Source organism: Helicoverpa zea, chromosome 5 (genome assembly GCF_022581195.2).
Source record: "Helicoverpa zea isolate HzStark_Cry1AcR chromosome 5, ilHelZeax1.1, whole genome shotgun sequence".
NCBI classification, from domain to species: Eukaryota; Metazoa; Arthropoda; class Insecta; order Lepidoptera; family Noctuidae; genus Helicoverpa; species Helicoverpa zea.
In genome coordinates, this window is record NC_061456.1 from 9,637,842 (window position 1) to 9,660,550 (window position 22,709).

Genomic DNA, 22,709 nt, shown 5'->3' on the forward strand with positions numbered 1-22,709 from the left:
CTAATAGGTATCTCACCAGTCGTGTCAGATTGCTGTCCCAAGCGGTTAATAGAGATTACACCCATGTCTGCGCAAATAATTTACCTGCATCATCATCATCTGCCTAATAATTTACCTGCCATTTTCCAACTATATTAGCGTAGGCTTCCAGTACCTATAACCGGATGCTACTTAGTACCAGGGTTTGGCGTCTGACTACCCGCAACAACTGCCGAAGTTGTTCAAATGACGATTAAATTTTGACATTATTAAGTTACTAGAATCAGGCCCCTGCGCATTTTAAAATGCATGTAACCTGCACAGGTGCCTCAACATGTGCAAGCTACTTGCACCATGTAGATGCGCCCTAAATGCAAAAGTTTCCTTCCACTAGTGGGGCTAGTTTTTGATTGTGAATTTTTTATGGGATCAGGGAAACAAATTAAACATAACATCAAAACATAATTATATTTTCTTTATTCAGTATTTCCCCCTCTAAATGAGTCTTGTAAGCCTCAATAAATGTAGGTGCTCCACATATAAGAACCTGATCATTCTGTAGAAAAGGTTTTAATTTAAATAAATATTCCTTGTTAAGTCTATGCTGTTTTATTGGTTCTTGATATTTACACTTAAAATTTGATGTACAACTAGTGCTTAAAAAAATATCATAGGTAAAATTCCAGTACGATTTAAAGGCATAAAGTATATCTCTAAATAGGATAGAATTTTCACACTTGCAACAATATAACAATCTAATTTTTGTCATATTATCTTCATCATTTAAAATTTCATCTATGATTGTAATAAACGGAGCTATGCCAGTTCCTTGAGCAATCATGATAATTCTGTCATATTTATTTGGTTCCATTTTGTAGTGCCCATAAGGGCCCCTCCATAAAGTAGTATCACCCTCTTTTAAATTACACAAGTATGTTGAAACTAAGCCACAGTCATATTTTTTTGCAAATATAGAAAAATCATAGTCTTCACTTAATTCATTCTTTACTTTTATGGGAGTGTATGCTCTCGTACATGAATTTTGATTAGAAGAATACTTAAGGAGGAAGTGGTCACCAGGTTTCCACCACACTGTTGTATCGTTTTGGGCTATTCTCTTAAATGTAACACAGTTATGAAAATCGCAGATGGGGAAGTTTTTAACAACAACAAATTTTGTGTATTTCCATTGAGAAATGCCATTCTGGATAACATTTAAATTGTCCCCATTTAATTTCTTTTTTCTAAATGCCTTCAGCTGCTGTTCGTATATATCAAAAATACAAGGATTACAGCCACTGTTACAACAATCTTCAGCATTTGGTTCTAAAGGCTCCATTTATTAATAATACAGAATCTGATCCACAACACCAAAAACTAGAATAAGTGCCATTTATATATTTTTATACGTTGTGATTACTATTTATATAATATATAATTACTTCTATTTTTCACGATTCACTAATAAAATGACAATGAGTAGGTATTGTGAAAGCACTGACTGATTAGCTAATTTAATAGAGTATCATCTATGGCTTGTCAATGTCTATGGCACGGATTGACAGACATGACTAGAGACAATTTATAATGGTACGTTCACACGCGCGCGTTCAACTCAACATTCAACGGGCACAGTCACGTTCACGAGCGTGTAAACGGTACGCCCGAGCCCGTGAACGCGCCTGTGACCGTGAATGCCGCGAATCGGGCGAGTGTCGGTTTTTTGGCATAGTTCAAAGGATGAATGTGCGACTGTTTACACGCGCGCGGGCAGTCAGTCTCTCCTGCGCTTTCGCGACGATTCAACGTTCTAAGAAAGTCGCTACGATTGGAGATTACAACATGGCGGAATGGTCAACGTCGTTCATTATTTTGTTTCTTTTTCCAATAAAAATAAGTTAAGCCAAAGGCTATGACAGCAACAACACCAAGATCCTCGCTGCTCGCCATTCTTGCACTGACTGACACGACGGCGCGCGTGTGAACAGCTTGAATGTTCGCCTGCCCGCGACGGGCTGCACGCCGCGCGTGTGAACGTAACATAAAAGTTTTGACAGTTCCTCGACCGACCAAGAAAGTCTGGGTTGTTGTTGTTACTCTCTGTACTCCGCATCGCTGTCAATGTGGTGAAGCTGTCGCCAGTACTCGCGAGCCTCCGGCACCATGAATGGTCTATAGAAGTGCGGGTCGTGTTGTAGGCACACGGCATGCGAGCATTAACAACATTACCCGTCGTGCTCTTCCTGCCGACTACTGCAGCATACGGGACGGTGACGTACTACTAACCGCGTTAGAGCCTAATGGACTGGTACGTTACGTGACGATGGAAAGAAACGAAGTATTATACCCCCATGAGAATGTCAGATAAATGGTAGAATATATGGATATTGTACAGCTACAGAGTCGCGAATAAACCGATTTTCTCCCTTAAACCGCCTTCCCCTCACTTCCCGACCCGCGAGATCGACAGATTGAGATAGTAAATTATTTTTTCTAGGTTTCATCTAGTTTCATCCCCTTATAATTTCATTTTGTTTCAATCAATGGGTTCAAACTGACGTGGTTTAGTAATGCCCGATCATTTCATATAGTGAGCGTATCGAGTAGCGACCAAATCTACGACTTATTGCTGCTACGTTCAGTTCCGAATTTTAACGTTGTTTTAGCTATTTAGTCGATTGAAGCTGAAGTATAATCACTCTACCTTCACTTACATGGTTTTGAATTTGTCGGCTAGCAATCTAAACAATACAAGCGTTTTTTGTTTGTTTATTGATAGCTTCCTGTTGGCGGGAATTTAAAAATAAACTACATTATTTTACAAAAACATATTTGTTTTATCATTGACAGGTACTTGCTGAGACTTTTTCTAATTTTAGTATTTTTTTTTATATTTTGCAAGTCTTTAATTTTGAAGTTTTTGTAATATTTGATTCAGTAGTGTTTATTTTTTGCCAACAATGACTACAGCGCCCTCTGCACAGACGCCAGATAAACACCGGTTTGCTGCCCGCCATAAATTCTCTTTGGCCCATTGCGTTAACGTTGCTGTAAACAAGTAGGTGAGTATTTTTAATATAATTAAAGTGCAAGAAATATATTTACTGGTGTATTTTACACGCTGAATTGATTGGCACAATTTTCCGTAAAAAATGATTATATTATCTCTTTGTAGTACCTGGAATTGTTCCGTGTTTAGTTAATGTAAGCAGACTCCATTATTATAGTCGCTTGGCGTTCCTGAATACACTTTGATGTTCAAGTACAGAGTCTCGCCGGAATTACGTTTTAATTATATTTCGTATTGAGATATTTTAGAATCTAGGCAATTTTTTCATGAATTAACCGCCGACGGTTGATTTTTGTGTAATGAGTAAATAATTAATTTGAGTGCTATCAATTAGCGTCTGCCAAACGATTTTATATTGTTGTCATTTGATGAATATTTGACTGGCTTCTGATCATAAATGTAAGGTGTTTCTTATGTTTACATATCGGTTTTCTCTCGGTATATGGACTCTGAAGCGGCAGTGGCGTCACTTTTATTAGTGGAATAGTTACATTCGAATTAATAACAAGATGCGATAATTTTCAATAAAATATTGTTTGTATTGTTTCAGATTTTGGTTTCTCTTTCTGATACATAATAACTTAAAATGTCTGATGACGGATCAACGGCCGTTGAGAAGAAAGGACGCGGTAGACCAAAATCTAATGGGACACAATCAGTCTGTATTTTTAATTAATTTAATGAGTTTGATACTAATCAAGTTTTGTATGTTACAATTGTGATTTATTTGTTCAGGAGGCTAAGGGTGATACCAAGAAAAGGGGGAGACCGCCAGCAGCTACCAGAACGAAGGAATCTACAAAATCATCTGATGACGAACAAGCTCCAGTAGCCAAAAGAGGGCGAGGCAGGCCCAAGGGGTCTAAGAAAAAGGCAGCGGCTAAAGGAAAGGTATATAAAAATACATTATATTTTTTCCTCCAATTTTTTTTTCATACATAATTTTGTGTTCACTTATTGCTTTATTAATGTGATACTTTTATTTCCAGAGTGCACCTGTTGAAGGACGGGGCCGTGGCCGACCACGCAAGGACCCACCACCTAAAAAAGATGCTGCCTCCACTGAAGAGGAACAGGACGAAGATGATGAGGATGAAGGCTCTGAGGAGCAGTAAATTGTGTTCTGTTTTCTGACAAAACACTCACTCATAGTGTAATTTGTTTGTCACGATAACTCTTTTTGTGTGTGTTACTGCAATTCACTCATTTTGTTGTAGATCTTTACATTATTGCATATATTGGTCTAAGCCTTTTGGATAATAAAGCACATAGGGTTATCATGACAGTACAAAATTCTCATCTGAGATTGTCCACCCAAATTTGAATCATGTGAGAAAAAGGAAGTTATTTCAAATCTAATAGCTGCTTAAGATATTCTTCTGTGTGTGATGACAATGCATTTACTTGAAATACTTTAGCAAATTAAAGATTTATCTCACTTGAATAAATTTGGGCTGACTTAGCTCTCCCTAGAAACGTACAACTTTTAAGAATTAATTTGTAAGATCCTTTTTTGTAGAGTTTATTCAAATAGGTATTTTGTAATCTCTTGATTTGTAATTCATACAATTATGTAGATTTATGATTTTGACTTTAAAGTCAAGTATTATTTTATAAATAAATAAATATTATGTTCACTTTTTGAAACTTTTTTTCCCTTATTGTATTTAATATTTAGTTACACTGGTAATATTTGTGAATGATGTTACTATATCCATATTGTGTTCTTGATTGTCACTTGGCATGTAGCTGTTCCACAAACTAGCATCATTAGTGGTGTGAGTAGTGCCATTTGTATCACTTTTTTTACATTTGGGCAGACTGAACTTGTTTTTATTGACATTGTGTGTATGTGCGTGAATGTACAAGTTTAGAACAAAATATAAATCTATGAAATCCATGCTTGCTTTTCTCTTTCTTGGCATCGAAATTTTTAAATGATATAAAATATCCACATCTGAAGAAATCGTTGTGAGTTATGATGGTCGGCCAACTTCAGTTGAGGCTCAGTTTAGAACGACGCGATTGCAAGAGGCAAATGGCATACAAGTTTTGCTGGCAACACCAATGCACTCGGTTAGAGCGCTCCTTATAAAATTTTACCAACCGGAGACGCCATTTGCATTGCCTTGACTTCCCTTTCTGCCAAAGGTGCAGTCACGAGCAGCGTCCCGTCGCCGCCTGCGCCGGTTCCAATCTTACTCATAAATGAGTTTGTGTGTCCAGTTTATGCTTCTGTTTGATAAATTTATCATATGCGTACAAATTGATGCGATATGATTGAAAAATGCATAAAGTGATCTATCACTTTGTTGCGTTGCCTTGCCCCGTGTGTATATTGGCTGAATTTTTCACATATTGTAAACTTCAGTGTTCTATTATGGTAGATTTATGGGTTATATACCATGACTGGAAGCCTGCGTAAGACCTGGGGACATGACAAATTATTCAAACCTATGATGAATCTCCTGCTCATACCTACATCCTGTCTTGTGATTTCCGAGATCCTAGTGCGAGATCTTTCATAAACAGAGTCTTTTAAATTATTTACATTCGGGACTGATAGGGATCACGGCACGGTAATAATTTCGCGAAATGCAAAAAACAATCCAAAAGTATTTATTGATTGTGGCAACTATTTTTGAATCTGGGAAAATTAAAAAAAAAACTTTTGTGTTGTGGAGACGGTTGCTGACTCTGACTGTCAGCGTCATTCTCCGTGTTCTTACGTACGTTGTAAAACATTTTCGAGATTTCTTTAATCGTTGACAAGTTTTTCTTCAATTGGTGCAAATAAACATCAAGTAGATAGTATTAATTTATGTCCATGTGTGTTTTGTATACTTATATCCAATATTTGTTAACTTTTGTGAACTTTTAAAGTGTGTTCAATTCTATCGTACTACCGTGTGTCGCGCAGTACATTGAAAAGTTGTTGACCAATTTCAAACTTCTGAAGTGTATTTGTTTTGGTGATGATAGATGATAATCATTTTGTTGTTATGTGTGGTAATTGGCGAATTGAAACATAAGCATAGCAAAAGGTAAGTGTTTTACAACGCATGTAATTAATAAAAGTTTTGAAACGGCTCAGACAGCTCCTTCGGAATGCTGTGACACAGGTAGGTTAATCACGTAACGTTATCTGTCTGATTACATTACACATCCAAAAGCCCGACCATTTCGTAAATAAAACCATTTTCTTTAATTTTGTAGTAATACTGGTACAAATACTTTTATTTCAAAGTTTTTCTAAAGTTTTGAACTTTCATATTTGAATGTTTTTACTACCGTGTTCGTCAATTTGTGTTCCTACTTTGTATAGTCTCATAATATAGTCAAGAAACGAAAAGTGCAAAATATTGAGACAGTATGGGGTGACACCACAATAAAACAGCTTGGAATACATTTTTGAAAGACTCAATTTTAGTCCAGTAATTGTAGGCATTTTAAATATAACCCAGTCTGCAGATAATTCCTAGTGAGCTTAATTTATGTTTACTTCTTCATTACAGAAAAATCAACTGTGATATTGTGTCAGCTAAAAGTAGTATAAAGGTCATGAAAACAGTTTTTCGTGAATATCTAGCAACCTATTGCTTGGAGGCAATGGATCAATCATTAAACTAGCTTGTTGTGAAATAATCCAATGTTTTTTTTTAATTTCGTAGTAGAGCATTGAGATAACGTATACATTCAACTTCATTGCAACATACAGTTGAATGAGCATCATAATTTGAACAAATTGTACAACAATTTACAACAAAAAAATAAAGATAATTTTGTAATTTATTGTCTCGTTGAATTAACGCTACATATTTTTCCTAACATTTTATGTCATTGATTTCCCCAAAGTAATGCATTCCATAATTTATCTTATGTACAACTAGTTACTTATCTGTGTGGCAAGGGAACTTCTCCCTGAATACTGATACCTTGATAATGATTAAAAAGGATGTTGCATTATTACATTGAAATGATTCTCCCATTGTGCCATTTAAATGAATTAATAAAATAGAAAATAATGCTCTTTTTAAAATTCTTTCCTTTCCATGATATAAGTGAAGATAACTTTAAGTTGTAAACAAAGTATATAAACAAGTGCATTGACATTCACATAACTCTTAATATTAAACATTTGGAGTGGAGGCACGCATCTATAACATTCATGCAAGCATGTATTTTTATTTTCAAGCATAAGTTCACACATGCACCAAAGTAGGTATGATTCCAGCTGACAAGTAAAAAAAAGTAAACAAAATATTGTTTTTACATTAATCCCTAATCTTTTAGTTAAAGAACAAGATTGTGCCAGAGCACAACTCCGCCAGAGCAAAACTTATTATCCTTAATAAGACTCAGTCAGAGTTTTCATATTTCATTTTAAAGGGAAAATTATAAACTAACAATAGTTAAAACCGGCCCTAATTTATATTATCCGCATGTAGGGCTGCCATCCGTCCGGGTTTCCCCGGATTTGTCCTCGTTTGGAGGCCATCACGGGTCTGTCCGGGCGGGGTTTCAAAAAGTGTCCGGTATATGGTAATAGTAAATGGTTTAAAAATTGGGTCTTGTTTTGTTTTTTTGTTTCGGTTTCGTCTGGGGAAAATATGCGATTTACGCCAAATGTCCGGGTTTTTTTAATGTTAGTCCGAATTTGGCGAAATTCGAGATGGCAGCCCTATCCGCAGGGAACCTGAACAGCAATGTTCTGTAAACAGCTTTCAAGGGGAAAGCAGCATTAATGTTGAAAACATTGTTTTATTGGCTTAGGGCTATATCTATAATGTTTTCAGTGATATGCCAATTTATTCATAAAAATTGCAATAAGTATTTGAAAAGCATATCAATTAAGTTGATATATTTTTAGTAGTTTTTTAGTTGTCTTTAGTTCTTGTTGTTTTTAGTTGGCAGTGGCACAATAATCTTCCCTCAGGGATATCATGACCAAAACGACGGTTTGTGGTGAACAATCGTGACACGTGCCTTGCGAGCACGTCTTTTGTCGCATAACATCGCCCCAAGTGTTGAGTTGTAGCTATTGACTATAATGCTTTGCATACGAGACTACCATTCTAATTAGCTTTGTATGGGTTTATGCGGTCGGCACGTAGCTACTTACGTGTGGGACAACCTTCATACTTATAACCAGTAAAAAATAGATGACGTTCAAAAAATATCGTCTTAGATTTGTCTCCATATTTCACTGTTAAAAAGGTACCTTTGTGTTAGAACTTTTTACGCAAATGAAGTACCTAGTTGCCTGTTTAGTTCAATGAAGTTTTTGGCAAAGCTCTTCGATTTACGATGGTATATGAATATAATCTTATCTACCTACTTAAGTTTGTGAAGAATGGATGAACCATTCTGTACCACCCGGTCGTTGCCTCAATGACTCACTGATGCACGCAGTGAGTAGCTCCGTATTCAATACAATCGTTGCGAACCAATTCAGGTATTATAAATTTGATGCAAGTTTTCCGTAGTCAATAAAGTGTGTGAGTTACTCCATATACTTCTAAAATTAAGGAGTTCTCTATCAGCCTACAAAAAAACATATTTCATATAAAGACGAGAGGCTTGACAAAGTTGCCTTTTTATTAATTCCGATCCAAACGCTTATGAAATGTAGATCTAGAAATCCCGGATGAAATTTCCACAACTTCCGCTTCCAATACAAATCCGTAAGTACCTATATAGTTATACTCTCAATTTACTCTTACCCACAGCAAAGTGAAAGAAAGAGACTTCGCTCCCGCAATTTTATTTTTCGTACAAATTCATGAATGAAAGGGAAACTTACCCAGGTTTTTCGCGAATTCAGGTCGGACATAGTTCGAAATCACTCCAATTTATGAATTCTGGGTTAGATGTTTGATAAGAAAGTAATATTCCCAAAGATCTTCAGAAGCTTAATAGCATGAATTTTTGCAAGCATTGACTCAGGCATTTGGAGCATGAAAGCCTGAAAGCACCCTTAAGTCGTTGGTTTTTGGTCTCTCGCTAATGATTTGTGACTGACGATAATCGTCAGGTGACGATAATCGGGTGGTCAGAAGCCAGAAATTCTGATAGCTAGTCCTAGTCTTACCTCCGTATGTCTACATCGTCACAGTCCATAGGAGGACCGTCATTATAGCTTAAAAACTAGTTTTCTATTAAATAAGAAGTTATTGATATACAATTAAGTATACAGTACAATACCCAAATAAAGTCGTTTACATTTTACGAGTATTATACCGAATTCCCGTTTATTTGCGCAAGATTTTCGCAACGGTTCCTAATGATGAGTTACCATACCGCTCTATGATATTGTGACTGTCACGCTATTATTTTGGTTTCGCTTCACAATTGTGGCAATTGATATCGTTACTGTGTAACTGTGCTGATGGACGGCCTCGTTGCACTTGTATAATTTTGACGAATAAAACAATTTTTATTGAACGTTTCTCTTGTTTCAGGTAGCATGGCGTAGAATACTCTTGCCTGCTTACTGCCCAGTCAATCGTCTTTCGAGTGCAATTTTTCGAAGTAAGTTTCGCCGTATGGTCTTTACTTTAACCACATATTGCTTGTACTGCATTCTGTAGATAGAAAGCGTTAACCAGCTATGTTAAATACCATTGCGTTCGTCAGTAGGTCACAGCTATGGTTGACGTCCTGAATTTTTAAGTATTCCATTAAGGCGCTGCTTTTGCCTCTCTCAGTTTGTGCGCTTTTCTCTCGCTGATTGCGTCTTTATACGTTTTCCTGGCGATTTTCACCTCAAGAGGTCGTTACATCAACGTAGTAAATGCGCCAGTGCGCCCGCCCCGGAGCCTTGCTGTCTCGCTGCAAACTATGTGTTGGCTCATCCAAACACATACGTACCTAGCTGTAAAATGAAACGTTTTCATTGATTCCAAGACATGCTAACTGTGTTGGTTTCTTCTCTCTAAATGTTCGTGTATCTAATTAAGCTAATTTTCAAACGAATAGTCCCTTTCATAACTTACTCAAATGTACCTAAACGTGTAAAATACATGCGCGAAGTACGCAATGCATTCATTTGGCCCAGTTCTGAATATATTTAGGTTCAATTATGTTTACAACTTTCCTTGCATCCGGTCCAGTGTTTCTTGTTTATCCAACGTATAACTCAGTTAGACACAACCACCTATGCAATTGAATGATATGGAATTACCTACTTTTAGTCTCAATAACAGGACTGGGATAATTTAGTATATCTCGAATATCACAGATGCCTAAGTGCAATTATTCAGTGGGTTGTCATTCATTTGATCCAATGCTGGTCAGCAACGTAGTCAGTTTTCTAAGCTCAGTTTAAACTTTCACGTCTACTCGCCGTATATGCCATTTAACTACTTAGAACCTGTTTTTTTTTCACCGTCCGCCACCGAGGCTTTCATTTGTTCCTTCGTATCATATTGCATTTTTTGTTCCGCCGAGGTGACGCTTTGGCCAACAAATACATGTGGTTTTCGAAGATTTTCGCGATCATCATTTTCAAAGACTATCAAAAGTTATAAGTATCAATATGTAACTGTTAGCTGTAAAATGCACCATTGAAATATGCGTTTGATTGTGTTGCACGTTAGTTAATTACATATTGGTGCGTCGTGTGGGAGGAACAATGACCTTAGGGCGCACGAGTAAGGGGGGCGGCACCGCACTAGGATTGGCGCAGCACCGCGTCAGCAACAGAGCCGATTGCTTCTAATTTAATTAGGTTGCAAGTGGAACGCGCCTGGCTCACGCAGCCTGACCGCTTTACACACTCTCACTGATCTGCTGTTTTACATAACACCAATATTTCATTAAACTCGTATATCGAAAACTTGCGTATATTAAGAGCCTTCTTCGTGAGTATTTTGATCCCTGATATTCATAGGGTCTACGAATTTTCTCATTTTCCGTGAAATTATCTTTCAATCATCAAAGCTATACATTATTAAGATTGCAATCCATGTTTAATGTTTTCAAGAACATCTATTTCAAATCATAAGATGTCAAAATTAATATTGAATTCAGTTTCTTTTAGACCACTGCTTTTCATCATAATATCTCTACAACAATTAAGGTATATCTCTGCAAGTACCTTTATGCACAGTACGTTTGATGTGTTAACGTTACGAACTCTGAAATTATACATATATTTAACGTTAGAATTGGTACTATTGACTTGCAAAACTGATTTAGTAAACAATAGCTTGTAATGGCATCTCGCTTTGTCTGAACATCAATGGTGCAACAGTAGTATTGTTGAAGTTTATCTTTTAAATCGGTTTACCTTTTCGACTGTTATGAAATTATAATTAAATAGCAGTAACTGCAACATTAACCCTCGAGTGAATCCAGAGATATACTTATACCTAAGTGTCAAACATTGAGTAGAAATAATAAACTGGCATAATAACTATTCTGTAGTTGCGAGCTACATGACATTTTTCATGTCAGATTCGGTATTCGTAAGAGCCTGCGTGAGCTGAATCGGTTCCCTTCACAGGGCACACTCGGTGCCAGGCTCCACCGACCCCTGTACGTACCAGTGGCTGGTCGATATGACTGTATGTCAACTGGTTCCGTATACCGGAACAAACATTTTTCGTTCGCAACAACTAGTTACCGTGACGTTTCACTAAACATCGATATCGTACAATCGCATGGTCGGCGATCCCGTTTTCGTCGAGAGTGAACGCGTCGCCCGGTCACGGTCATTTGTTGAAGCGCGAATGCCGATAGTCTGTCGCGTCACACTTTTCTTTCTCGTCGGCGATGCTTGGCGTGGACGTGGCCCGAGAGGCCCCGCCAGCTAACATAGCTCGCGAGCCCTCTCTCTGTCGCACTCTCCAAACTTTTGCCCTACTATCACTAAGCCAATGCACAACACCAATACTACGTTACTTGATACTTCCTTCTCAATGACAGATAGCATAGCGTTACTTTTTTTTTCTTTTTAGCTAAGGAATATAATTTTACCATGAACATTCTTCATTACTCCGATTGCTGTTCAAAGGCTTTGAGGCTTTGAGAAAACATCATATTGAATAATATTTTTCAGATGATTGAAAACGCGCGAAGTAAATAATATGCTTTATTTGGTCTACATTACATAAGTACCATAAAATATAACATAGATACATTAGGTACCTATATTATGTCCATCTTTGGAGTTGTAACTTGATTCTAGAATTAAGTCACGTATCGTTATTAAGAAATGCTCGTGTATGGAACAGGTGTACATTGACGTGCGCTTAACCACTAACGGAGCGTCAGTCAATGCCCAATAATATCGACTTTACATTCATATAACTCCAAAGGAAATATAGCTTGATAAGTCAAAGATATCAGTTCTGTTTACCATTTAAAATGTAGGACTGGTTGTAAATGAACAATGATGAAGTTATAATTATTATCCTTAGTTAAAAGGTCTTCAGGGTAGAGCTTAGCTACACTCGCCGGTACTTGACAAGTCTCGCGTGCCTTCTGTGTGAGTCATACTAATGCCTTAGCTTGGTGCTTTCGCATTCCGATTATTAAATACAATAACACACACTCATTCATTATTCTAGAGTTCTTATAGTGGATTTTGGTGTTCAATTTAAGCTTTTTAAATTAAGGGATTTGTAAAGGTACCTCCTTGTATAAAATATTAGTTTACGAATGATAGTGCAAAAATACTTTCTTAGTTAGCTTCTTCTTGTAGGGTGAAGGAGTTAAGTTTTATCGAATCCTCCAAACGGGGTCTGAAGTGGAATATTAACAACGATTGATTTATTTGATTACTTTCAGTCAAAATTTTATTTTAAAAGTTTGTATGTCAAAAAGGCATTGAGGCTTTACTGCAAAAACATCAAGCGGTCATTATCAACAAATAAGTTTTCCTCACAAATTGGAGGATTGCGTTCGTTTCTTGACATAATTTGATTACATGCGTCATTGAGGAACGAGGGTGTGTTCGATAATTAAGTTTAAGTACCAGACCGTCAAGTATTCATAGAGTGGTCAATGATTTTGATTAAGTATAGCAGTATGAAATAAAGGTCCGATTTTTTTGTGTTCACTTAAATAATCGGCAGTGTCCAGTAAATAATTGAATAATAAATCTAAGTACCTAGGTTAAGTAGCGGCTTGACATCAGTCACTCTTCGTTGATCTAAAAACTCGTTGTCCATTCGCAACGAGGGCAGCGATGATACAAAAGCCGGTTTTGAAATGTTTTGCCGTATTCAAGATAAGGAGCGTCGAGTGACATCTGGGCACACCGAAGCGCGTAGCTCCGACTATGTGAATTGTAAAGATGAACTTAAATCGCCGTCAATTAGTATTGTTGCGTGACAGACTAACAGTACTGTCGCATTACATAACAGACATGGGAGCATTCACATAAGGGGGCCAAGTTCTCAGGCCCGCGTACAACGTCGCGATCATCAGCGAGTCGCGAACACTCAAGTTTCACGATTCCCGTAATCGGACTTACTTTGTGCACACAATTACACCGATAGCGCATCCTCATTTGTCAAATGATGACTTTACCGCTAGAGAAAAATGACAATACCCTCTGCAGTCAGGTCATAAACGATGTGTCTAGTCGTTTTAGACATAAAACATGTCTATCATATTTTTTAATGATATTACGTGACATAGCGACGTTAATTTGGTAATTATATTTTTAATTATTCAAACACTTAATGAAAGAGAAACTGCGTATCAAAATCACGTATTTAAATAAGAAGTTAAACCATGTATAAAAGTTCCTCAAAAAGCGTTTAATGTTATTATTACTGAACCGAAATTAACCCCTACGTATTCACCGTTAAGTACGGCTAAGCAAGTGCACAGCGGTGCTTAACAAATACGTGGTGTCGCGTCGCGGATAGGTCCACTTGTTCCGCCCCTATGCACTTGCCGCGGGGGTCGATATGCCCATGGTTTTTGCACCCGCTTTTATTTTAACTCCACGCGTTCCCACGCTGCTCTTAAACAGAATTAACCTGTTCAATGAAAACTAGAATGTTTATGTTTACTCATAAATTACGTTAGTGTGTTGCGTTCTTGCAGATTCTCATACCACATTGTTATATGTGGTTAGCTTCCTGGAATAATGTTTATGATATTATTTACGGGTTCTGTTCAACGCGGAGCAAAATTATTTTGCAATCATCCATGTCCTAAATAGAATCCGGTCATGCCAATAACCCATGAACAGTCATCGTCGGAGAGTGAAACATTTCGGCAGATCACCTCCTGGTGAGCCACAGGAAGAGGCAAGGTCGGCGTCCAAGCGTGAAGTTCCGGCACACACTATAGACGCTATGGCACTTAATCATGGACTGTTTCAACACAGTCGGTTATATTTGAGGTTTCTTTTCGCGTGGCATCATGACTGGAATCAACCGACCCCGTTGGTCTAATTGATAATGTAAACGTTTCTTATTATTTTGAGTGTTACTCTCGGGCTATTATTACAGATTCAGAGTCATGCGTTCCGTCAGTTACAGTATCGATGCGTGTTTATGTTTTTAGTGAACGATCTGTGTTTTGAATGGGTCGTAGTTCCTCGCTCTGGCCCAGTGCAGTACCACGTATGCTGCATTCAGGCAAAGCGGAAGCGAGCTCAACCATAACAACGTTGACGGCTGTTTCGTTTTCTGACAGTTAACACTAATAAACTGGTTCAGATGAAAACTGAGATGAAATAGGAACATGTTTCTGTGTAATTCTAAACTTAAGAGAACACTGGTTACGTTGTTAGTTACTGATGTAGGGCTGCCAGTAACTGTTTAAAAATACCTCCATGAGTACACTTTTATGAAACTTTGATATTTAAACTTTTTCATGTCTAGTTGTTATTCATTCTAATGGTCCAATGTCATCAACGCTAACCGCAGCAGAATCCTGTTGTTGAAGGTGTACCTGTATAACATTGATAACTTCAATCCTAAATTCGTATGCTCGCCGCGCGAGTATAGAATCAGAGTTTGTTTGTTTAAATCACACGTCTGCTTACCTTTTTAGAAGAGAGAGAATTTACGGTCATTGGTGGTCGGCCGTTTCATGATCGCTGGGGCCATATGTTTACGATATAAATAGGTACCTACAGTAATGCGCGCGTGTGCACATGATGAATGCCAGAAACCGCCCACAGAGACTTACCTAACGTTTTAATGAAACTGAATAAACGCAATAAAGATTTTTTTGCTAAATTCAGGTGCAATTAAAAGTTATCGCCAATTAAACGATATTGTAATAGAAAGTTACCTGACAACCTTAGCCGCTTGACCTAGATTCATGATCACATTCATGGTTACCATAGTCACTGTGTTTGTTTGATTCAATACCAATGTTTACTATACATAAGCGAAGTACTTTCTTTCCCGAAATAGTCGGCGCGCATTGTGAACGTTGTAACATGAATGTTACATCAATCAAAACGGCGGAAATACTATGAACGCCTGATCGGAACTTAGCTATTTTCCGAATCATCGCGCTTTTCGAATAGCATTTATTTTACGTATAAAATTATTCTCTCGATTGTATCAGTCTCTAGAATTGTTTGTTGTTGGTTCTTGTATGAGTGTTCTAAGTGTATCTAAAGTGACATAATTATTTAACAAATTATCGCTATTGCCACATTGATAAGGGCGACTTGTTTAGGTGCGGCTGATTGTTGCCATACCTTTTTGTGGCTCGGGCAAACTAAATAAGTAAATATCTACACAATTTTTCTTACGATTTTTGATTTAATTTTTAGATCTGTACCCTTTAATTATGTCGTTTTGGGTTTATCGTGATCAGCCTAGGTCATTAAAATTACGATGGCATTAGGTCACACACTCTGAGCTGTAAAATGAACAAGATAACTGTTGACTTAATTGTTGGTGTAGTGATAATTAATAAATAATAACGATGTGAGAGTTGCAATTATCGGAAACAATAAAACAACTATTATAGCGAGCCACTACTAATGATTTATTGTGACGTTGGTAGTAGAGACGGGAAAACAAAATTGAGGAACAAGCAAGATAATTAGAATAAGCTAGTGTTTGGGTGTGTGATAGTGAAATTACTTGATTAATACCCAATATTGATCAGAAGACAAACTGACATTATATTCATACAGTTCGATTCCTTTATTGATCTGCGCACCTGCCCCTAGTTGTTGCTGATTAATTTACCCTTGATTATCCAGAGCACTGTGTCCTTAGTAACGAGCTAATGATGTGGCGTGACGTTCCAGGCTGACTGATGCGGTGACACAATGGACGCGGCGGACAAGCGAATGCTGGAGCGAGAGGCGCTCCGCAACATGATCCAGCAGTGGAACGCCAATCGCCTTGATCTGTTCGCGCTCAGTGAACCCAATGAGGTAACCTTGCATTATACACCTTATCACCATCCACATAGGTTCCATTTCCCTTTTTGTTCAGCCAGTTAACATACGACATGACATAAATACGGTAACTTCAACATTAATAACTATGTTATTATCAAACATGATACTTATTTTCTGCATGTCTGCCTGGTCATACTCAAATTAGTCACAGCTCATCAAGTTTTTGTTAAATACACTCTAAGATGCATTATTGTAACAGACGTTAAGTGACTCATGAAAAAGTATCGAGCTTTAACTTATCGAGCAACTTTATCAATGATAAACCCATTGATAAATAACGAAGTCTTAAGAACCTGTTAAGTTTTTTGAAACTCGGATGAAGTGTTTTAACCGTCACACCGTTTAGCTTTTTGGCTTTGTACAGATATGGTTGAAAATTTAAGGAAGATCATGTGCTTAAGTTACATACTCATATCATAAAAAAAAAACAACAGGTACTTCACAATGTCGATTTTGGTTTTCAAGATCGGCCAAATGCAACATCCAGTTTTATTGATATGTCACATCTGTTTTGGGAACCAAACGTTACATTTATTAGTTGAAAATCTAAGTCCCATAGCTGAAAATTAGGAACCTCCCAAGCACACAGATACAACCTATAACAATATCAGGAGAAAATCTCGTGTGGTGCAGAGTGTTTTACAGTTACAGCCTTTTTGTCGTCCCACTGCTGGGCACAGGCCTCCTCTCTCACGGAGAAGGATTGAGCATTAATCACCACGCTTGCTCAATGCGGGTTGGTGATTTCAGACTATATAGTCCAGGTTTCCTCAAGATGTTTTCCTTCACCCTTTTTTTTTTATCAGCCATTGGTGTCTAAGATATACTTAGAAAGTACATACAAACTTAGAAAAGTTGCATTGGTACTTGCCTGACCTGGATTCGAACCCGCGCCCTCATACTCGAGAGGTTGGTTCTTTGCCCACTAGGCCACCACGACTTTTTAGAGAGTGTTTTAGTCTCCCACTTTATGCCAATATCACCAATTAAATCATTCAGTTAGCCTCGCTAAGGAACTTGGTCCCCATAAAATGTTATGGCGGATGGACGTAAAGACTATCTATTATGGCATATACATATAAAGACAAAGAGAAGCAGTTATAAAAAAAGTTATCAGACGAACAAAAATAAACTGTTACTTTTTAAAAGATTATTATGAGATGCCATTTTTAACAAATCATTTCTTCTTATCTGGATTTCTGTCGACCTCTTTTTCTTGGTTAATTGCCAAGACATGTGTTATAAAGAATTTATGTAGGTAGTGTTCATAATGAATTACCACTTTCAAGTCATGTCCTATTTTTGAAAAAAAATTTGATAAGTCGGCAATAATTGCGGTCATTGATGTTGTAATTTCAGACTTATCTAAGCTGATTTCGGTGTATCGCTATACAATGTGTACACAAAACAGCATCAGCCAGTAAATTGGTGTAATCCTTTCCATGCCCTTAATCTAGGCAAATAAGACATTAGAATTACTAAGCTAAAGCTAACTACAGAGAACTAATAAACTCGCCTTTGTTCCTAACATCGCAAGGCGTTTATCATGCAAATATTATGCTTGATAAATATTAATATTTTGCGAAGATAACATCGCTGTACACTTACTAAGGTTTATCGTTCAAAGAACCCACTAAGATAATTTTGAATCTGTGTAGTAATTAAAGTAATTAAAAACATCACGCTAGTCTTTCTTGTAGAAGTATCAGACAGATGTATCCTTTAAAGAACGTGCTTGCTATTTGCCATCAATCGGGCATAGGGGACTTAGTTATTGAGAAATCACACATAGGAATATTTATGAACACTTGTTTGGACATCTAACCCAAGTCTTCATTCAATTCCTTTGTTGATTAAAGACTTATATTCTGTAATTTTCTTCATTTCAGAATCTGGAGTTCCACGGTGTTATGCGGTTCTATTTCCAAGATTCGGGTCAGAAGATAGCAACGAAATGTATTCGTGTCGCCTCCGATGCCACTGTGAGCGATGTCATAGGTGAGACCTGAGTTATAATGACACTTTACGACCTAAAGCCGTTTCTACTGAACACACCAAGTACCGTAGTAACTCGCTTAGGTAATTTACTGCTGACTTTTCACTTAAGGCTTATTATATATGTTTGCCAATTTTACTAGAGAGTTACTGAGAGGGTCTTAAAGATTAATTTGCCCACGAGATTATGAAGGGTGTTGTTAGCTAATGTAGTCTACATTGCTTGTGTTATTGCTATTGTTCTTGTGCTGAGTCCGTATTGTAGTATAAATAAACTGCCTCGTTGGTCTAGCTGTCGCTAGTGCGGCTGCTAAGCACGAGGTCTCGGGTTCGATTCCCGAGTCGGGCCGAAATCGCTTTGTGGGTTTTAGAAGACTTTCACAAAGCAGCCCGGAGCCTGGAAGCTGGTGATTGATACACCCGTGCATCGGAGAGCACGTAAATGTCGGTCCTGCGCCTGATCTCTCTCCGGTCGTGTCGGATTACCGTCCCATCGGGCTATGAGAGTTAAGGAATAGTGAGTGCACCTGTGTCTGCGCAAATGCTCGTGCACTATAATATGTCCTGCGTAGTTGGCTAATCTTCTTACATGAGAACAGCCGCCGTAGCCGATAATCGGCTAGGAGGACATCATCATCATCATAAATAAAAAGTACATTTCAGCTAAGAATTTTGCAAGACTTTTTTGCATACTTTATATCTCTTTGTGGGTATCGATCGCCGTTCAATCTCGCCAGTATAAATAAACGGAAATACTGTTTACTTTGCTTTATACTATTCCTGTCTCGAGTCTATTACATATTTTATATCTCACGTGACTGTCCGAGTACTTTTTATTAAGTTTTATTTATTTCCTTTGTTTGAGATATAATATAATATTTTAATATATCCAACATACTCTGGTTATTATCTTTTTAACAAAATACTATGTATGTACTTTAAATGTTAGTGTGATAATTTTCTTTGCGAGTTATGAGTGCCCAATTAATAGACATACGTAGGTTGTATTAATATTTTGACGTCATCATAAGGTGTAGTAATTATGATGGAGTAGAGTCAACTAGTCACCTCCTTACATATAGTGAAATATACTTGTAAAATTAACGAGTCTGTACAACCGGATAACGCAGTTGATAACTTGCTATTACAAAATATAAACAACTTGGGAGTATGTTACTGACCTACATCTGTGGAATGCAAGTTTCTGCACGGCAGCTTCACGCCAGATAACTATGTAACGAAGTAAATATGGAATTCTTTGACTCTTCTGACTTACCATTCGATCAGATTTATCCGTACAACCACAGATTATATAATAGTTACTACGTAACAGATAAATCACTCCATACAAAAAGGTCCATACCTACTGTTATAAGCACCTACAAGTTCCCCAACTACCTACAAATTCCTAGCTGCGTTATAAAATGAACCTTAAAAGCTCGAGCGCTTGATTGTTATTCCAATGCGATAGCGCACAGTTCAGTGACCGCAACCGTGCCGTGGCCGTGCTTAGGGTTGCTTCATACAATTAATTAATATTTAAGTAGGAAAACAAAGTTACGCTTATTTTAAGATAGCCTTTTTTAAAACTGAGTTTTTAAATAAAAAGTAATATCAATAATATTTTTCTTTAGTTAACTATTGTATTGCCAACTAAAATGGAGTGTAGGTACATATTACTAAATATTAACTAATACGTAAGCATAGGTAAATACTTAAGTAAAGCTTTCGTCAAAATCAAAGGCGGTTTCCAACTATTTTTTGAGCACAAGTGCCATACCCCATATGGTCCAATTCCGTCGAGTGTTGATACATACCTAAAATTGGTTTCTGCGTAGCGACACGCGTAATGTTCCGAGTCGTCATTAAGTTGGACCAGAACTATACTTACTTACACTCGAGATGTGTTTTGAGCTACAAAACTCACAATACAGTTCATATAACTAAGTAGGTATCTAAAGTAAAATAAGTACCTAATGATCTCTGTTGTTAAAATCATAAAGTAGATAAGTATTAATTTATTTAAAAAAAATAGAATTACTAGATAAGTTCATAAATAGAAAATGTTTCTAAATCTTACAATAGTCGCATATAAACCAACCCAACTCAAAATAATCCATCAGTTTGTTAGGTAGCTTAAAAAACCTAATAAAAACTAACAGCATAACATGCCACGAAATAAAAATAATAATATTGGAACGCGCGCGGCGCGTGTGACTATTGAAAGCCCTGAGCCGCGTGGGGCTACCGGTAACCCAGCGAGCGGTAGGCATTTATCGCTCGCAAGTACGTCGAGTGACAGAGGTCTGGTACAACTATTACCTTTACGCAAAGCCAAAAAAAGACAACTCCAAGTGACACTACCCGAATGTCTGGAAAATAAAGCAATGGTTAAAAAATTTGTAGCTATTCTATAAGTAGTATGATAATCTAAGTATCATCGCAGAATACCATAATACTTACTAGAATTTTTTTTATTTGTCCATAAGGCAGGCTTCAAGTCTTTCGACCAAATTGCCTAGTCTTTCGACCATACCGCCTTGTCTTACGTAGTATTTATTTCATTAATTAAAGCTTTTTTTTATAGTGTTATATTTTTTTGTGTATTCAACAGAAACGCTGATAGAGAAGTTCCGTCCGGACATGCGCATGTTATCCCTGGGCTCGTACTCTCTGTGGGAGACGCACGGGCCGGACGACGAGCGCAAGTTGGAGCCGCACGAGAAGCCGCTGCTGGTGCAGCTCAACTGGCATGCTGATGATAGAGAGGGGAGGTTCCTGCTCAAGTGCCTTAGCAACAATGAGGTACAATGCATACATATTTATTACCTTTTTTTTAGAGTCCAGGGCCTACTGTGTATATTAAACACAATGAGAAGTAGTTTCCAGGGTCCTAATGTTCCTATTCATCCGTGCATCTATTCATATCATATAGCAAAATTTCATCTAAATCGATTCAGCCATTACATATTTAAATCGTAACAAATACCCAAACTGTCTATTTATATCTAGGGAAGGAGGCACTATGCGGAAATTTTATGATTTTTTCTTTGCATTACAAAAACTTAAAATTCAAAATTTTAATATTCTTAATTCGTCTTATATTGTTTCAGGTCCCGTTGTCGGCTGTGAACGACAAAGGAGATCAAAACTTCAAACGAAAACTATCGAAACGAGAGAAGAAAGAACTGAAGAAAAAAGAAAAACTATCGAGACTCAAATCCGACACTAACGATGAAAACAGACCAGTCGCCGAAAAACTTTATACAGGTGAACAATATTACTAATTATTATTATGCACGCCGAGAAGCTTTGCTTGTCCGAAGTTGGTTACTATAGTTCGGCCATTCAGAGAATGCATTCCTGACACGTCGCGATTGAACTGACGACGTAACTTTGCAATGGCGTTGCAGTTACGATAAAAATATTTTTGCTGGTTGTTTACCGTTTTAACAATTGAGGAGCATTAAAACAACATTATTATATCAATAATCAATGAATGTTATAATTTTGTGCCAAACTGAGTGTCAAATAACTTGGTAAACAATATTTTTCTAAATCTATACTGCGCTATTACAAGGTTATGTCAGCGGTTTATATTTTGTAGTGCTGTGCTAAAAATAACAGGCAAGTATCGTAATCTGTTCTTATACAGTTATAATATAAAATAATACGTTTTGATTTTCTTTTTAAGAATTGGAAAATAATGGACTATAAGACTTAATTATAACTTTTATGAAATATAAAAATAAAACTATGACCAAACCGCATTTTTATACTTAGATTAAAAATGGTAACCCCAAATGGCGTTATGGACCGCCATTTTGTGACGCTAAAACAGTCGTCCGTTGTCGTTTCGTGCGCATAGACCACGTTTTTCAAGTGTTTTCGATCTGTTTTTATTTGATTACCCGGCTTTTGTTAGACCGAGATATCAGGATTGATTCTGTTATTGATAATAATATAATTATACATGTAGGCGAAGATGATGATGAAGACACCACCTCCTCAAGCAAATCGGAGTCTGATTAATATTCTGTTCGCACATTCAATTCAATGTACTTGTAACAAAGAATAAATAAAACAATTTTATTATATGAATATTACCTTTTTTTGGTTTCCACTTAAATAACTAAAATATAAAACAAATGATTCCGCCAATTTAAAACGAAAATAATCTTAAAATAATGCGGCGGTTCATTTTGAAGGAACGGTAACGAACTCAGTGTTATGTTGTGCCCATCACTAGTCGTGACTAACTGATAGGTG

At 37.1% G+C, this 22,709-nt stretch overlaps 3 protein-coding genes across 5 annotated transcripts in view; 2 read left to right on the forward strand and 1 right to left on the reverse strand.

Annotated features, from left to right (window-relative positions):
• Positions 1-433: 433 nt before the first annotated feature.
• Positions 434-21,935, reverse strand: LOC124630190 (NADH-cytochrome b5 reductase-like). 2 transcript variants are annotated; one of them, XM_047163926.1, is made up of 2 exons: positions 21,886-21,935; positions 434-1,356 (listed from the first exon to the last, which is right to left on the reverse strand). In XM_047163926.1, the coding sequence occupies exon 2, from the start codon at positions 1,316-1,318 to the stop codon at positions 434-436; it is 885 nt and encodes a 294-aa protein (XP_047019882.1). In that variant the 5' UTR covers positions 1,319-1,356; positions 21,886-21,935. The 2 variants fall into 2 exon arrangements, with proteins under 2 accessions (XP_047019882.1, XP_047019884.1); XM_047163928.1 differs by lacking the exon at positions 21,886-21,935 and adding an exon at positions 1,422-1,470.
• On the forward strand, positions 2,948-4,949 carry LOC124630192 (high mobility group protein I). 2 transcript variants are annotated; one of them, XM_047163930.1, is made up of 4 exons: positions 2,948-3,041; positions 3,600-3,707; positions 3,785-3,940; positions 4,039-4,949. In XM_047163930.1, exons 2-4 carry the CDS (start codon positions 3,636-3,638, stop codon positions 4,162-4,164), a joined length of 354 nt encoding a protein of 117 aa, XP_047019886.1. In that variant the 5' UTR covers positions 2,948-3,041; positions 3,600-3,635; the 3' UTR covers positions 4,165-4,949. The 2 variants fall into 2 exon arrangements, with proteins under 2 accessions (XP_047019886.1, XP_047019887.1); XM_047163931.1 differs by having other exon boundaries at positions 2,987-3,037.
• The window catches only part of LOC124630193 (afadin), a 69,014-nt gene continuing 52,043 nt past the window's right edge, over positions 5,739-22,709 (forward strand). The window contains exons 1-6 of the mRNA XM_047163932.1: positions 5,739-6,093; positions 9,511-9,580; positions 16,290-16,418; positions 18,335-18,443; positions 21,055-21,245; positions 21,554-21,710. Of these exons, the coding sequence (XP_047019888.1) occupies positions 16,311-16,418; positions 18,335-18,443; positions 21,055-21,245; positions 21,554-21,710 (565 nt within the window). The 5' untranslated portion in view covers positions 5,739-6,093; positions 9,511-9,580; positions 16,290-16,310. The remainder of the gene's footprint in view (positions 6,094-9,510; positions 9,581-16,289; positions 16,419-18,334; positions 18,444-21,054; positions 21,246-21,553; positions 21,711-22,709) is intronic.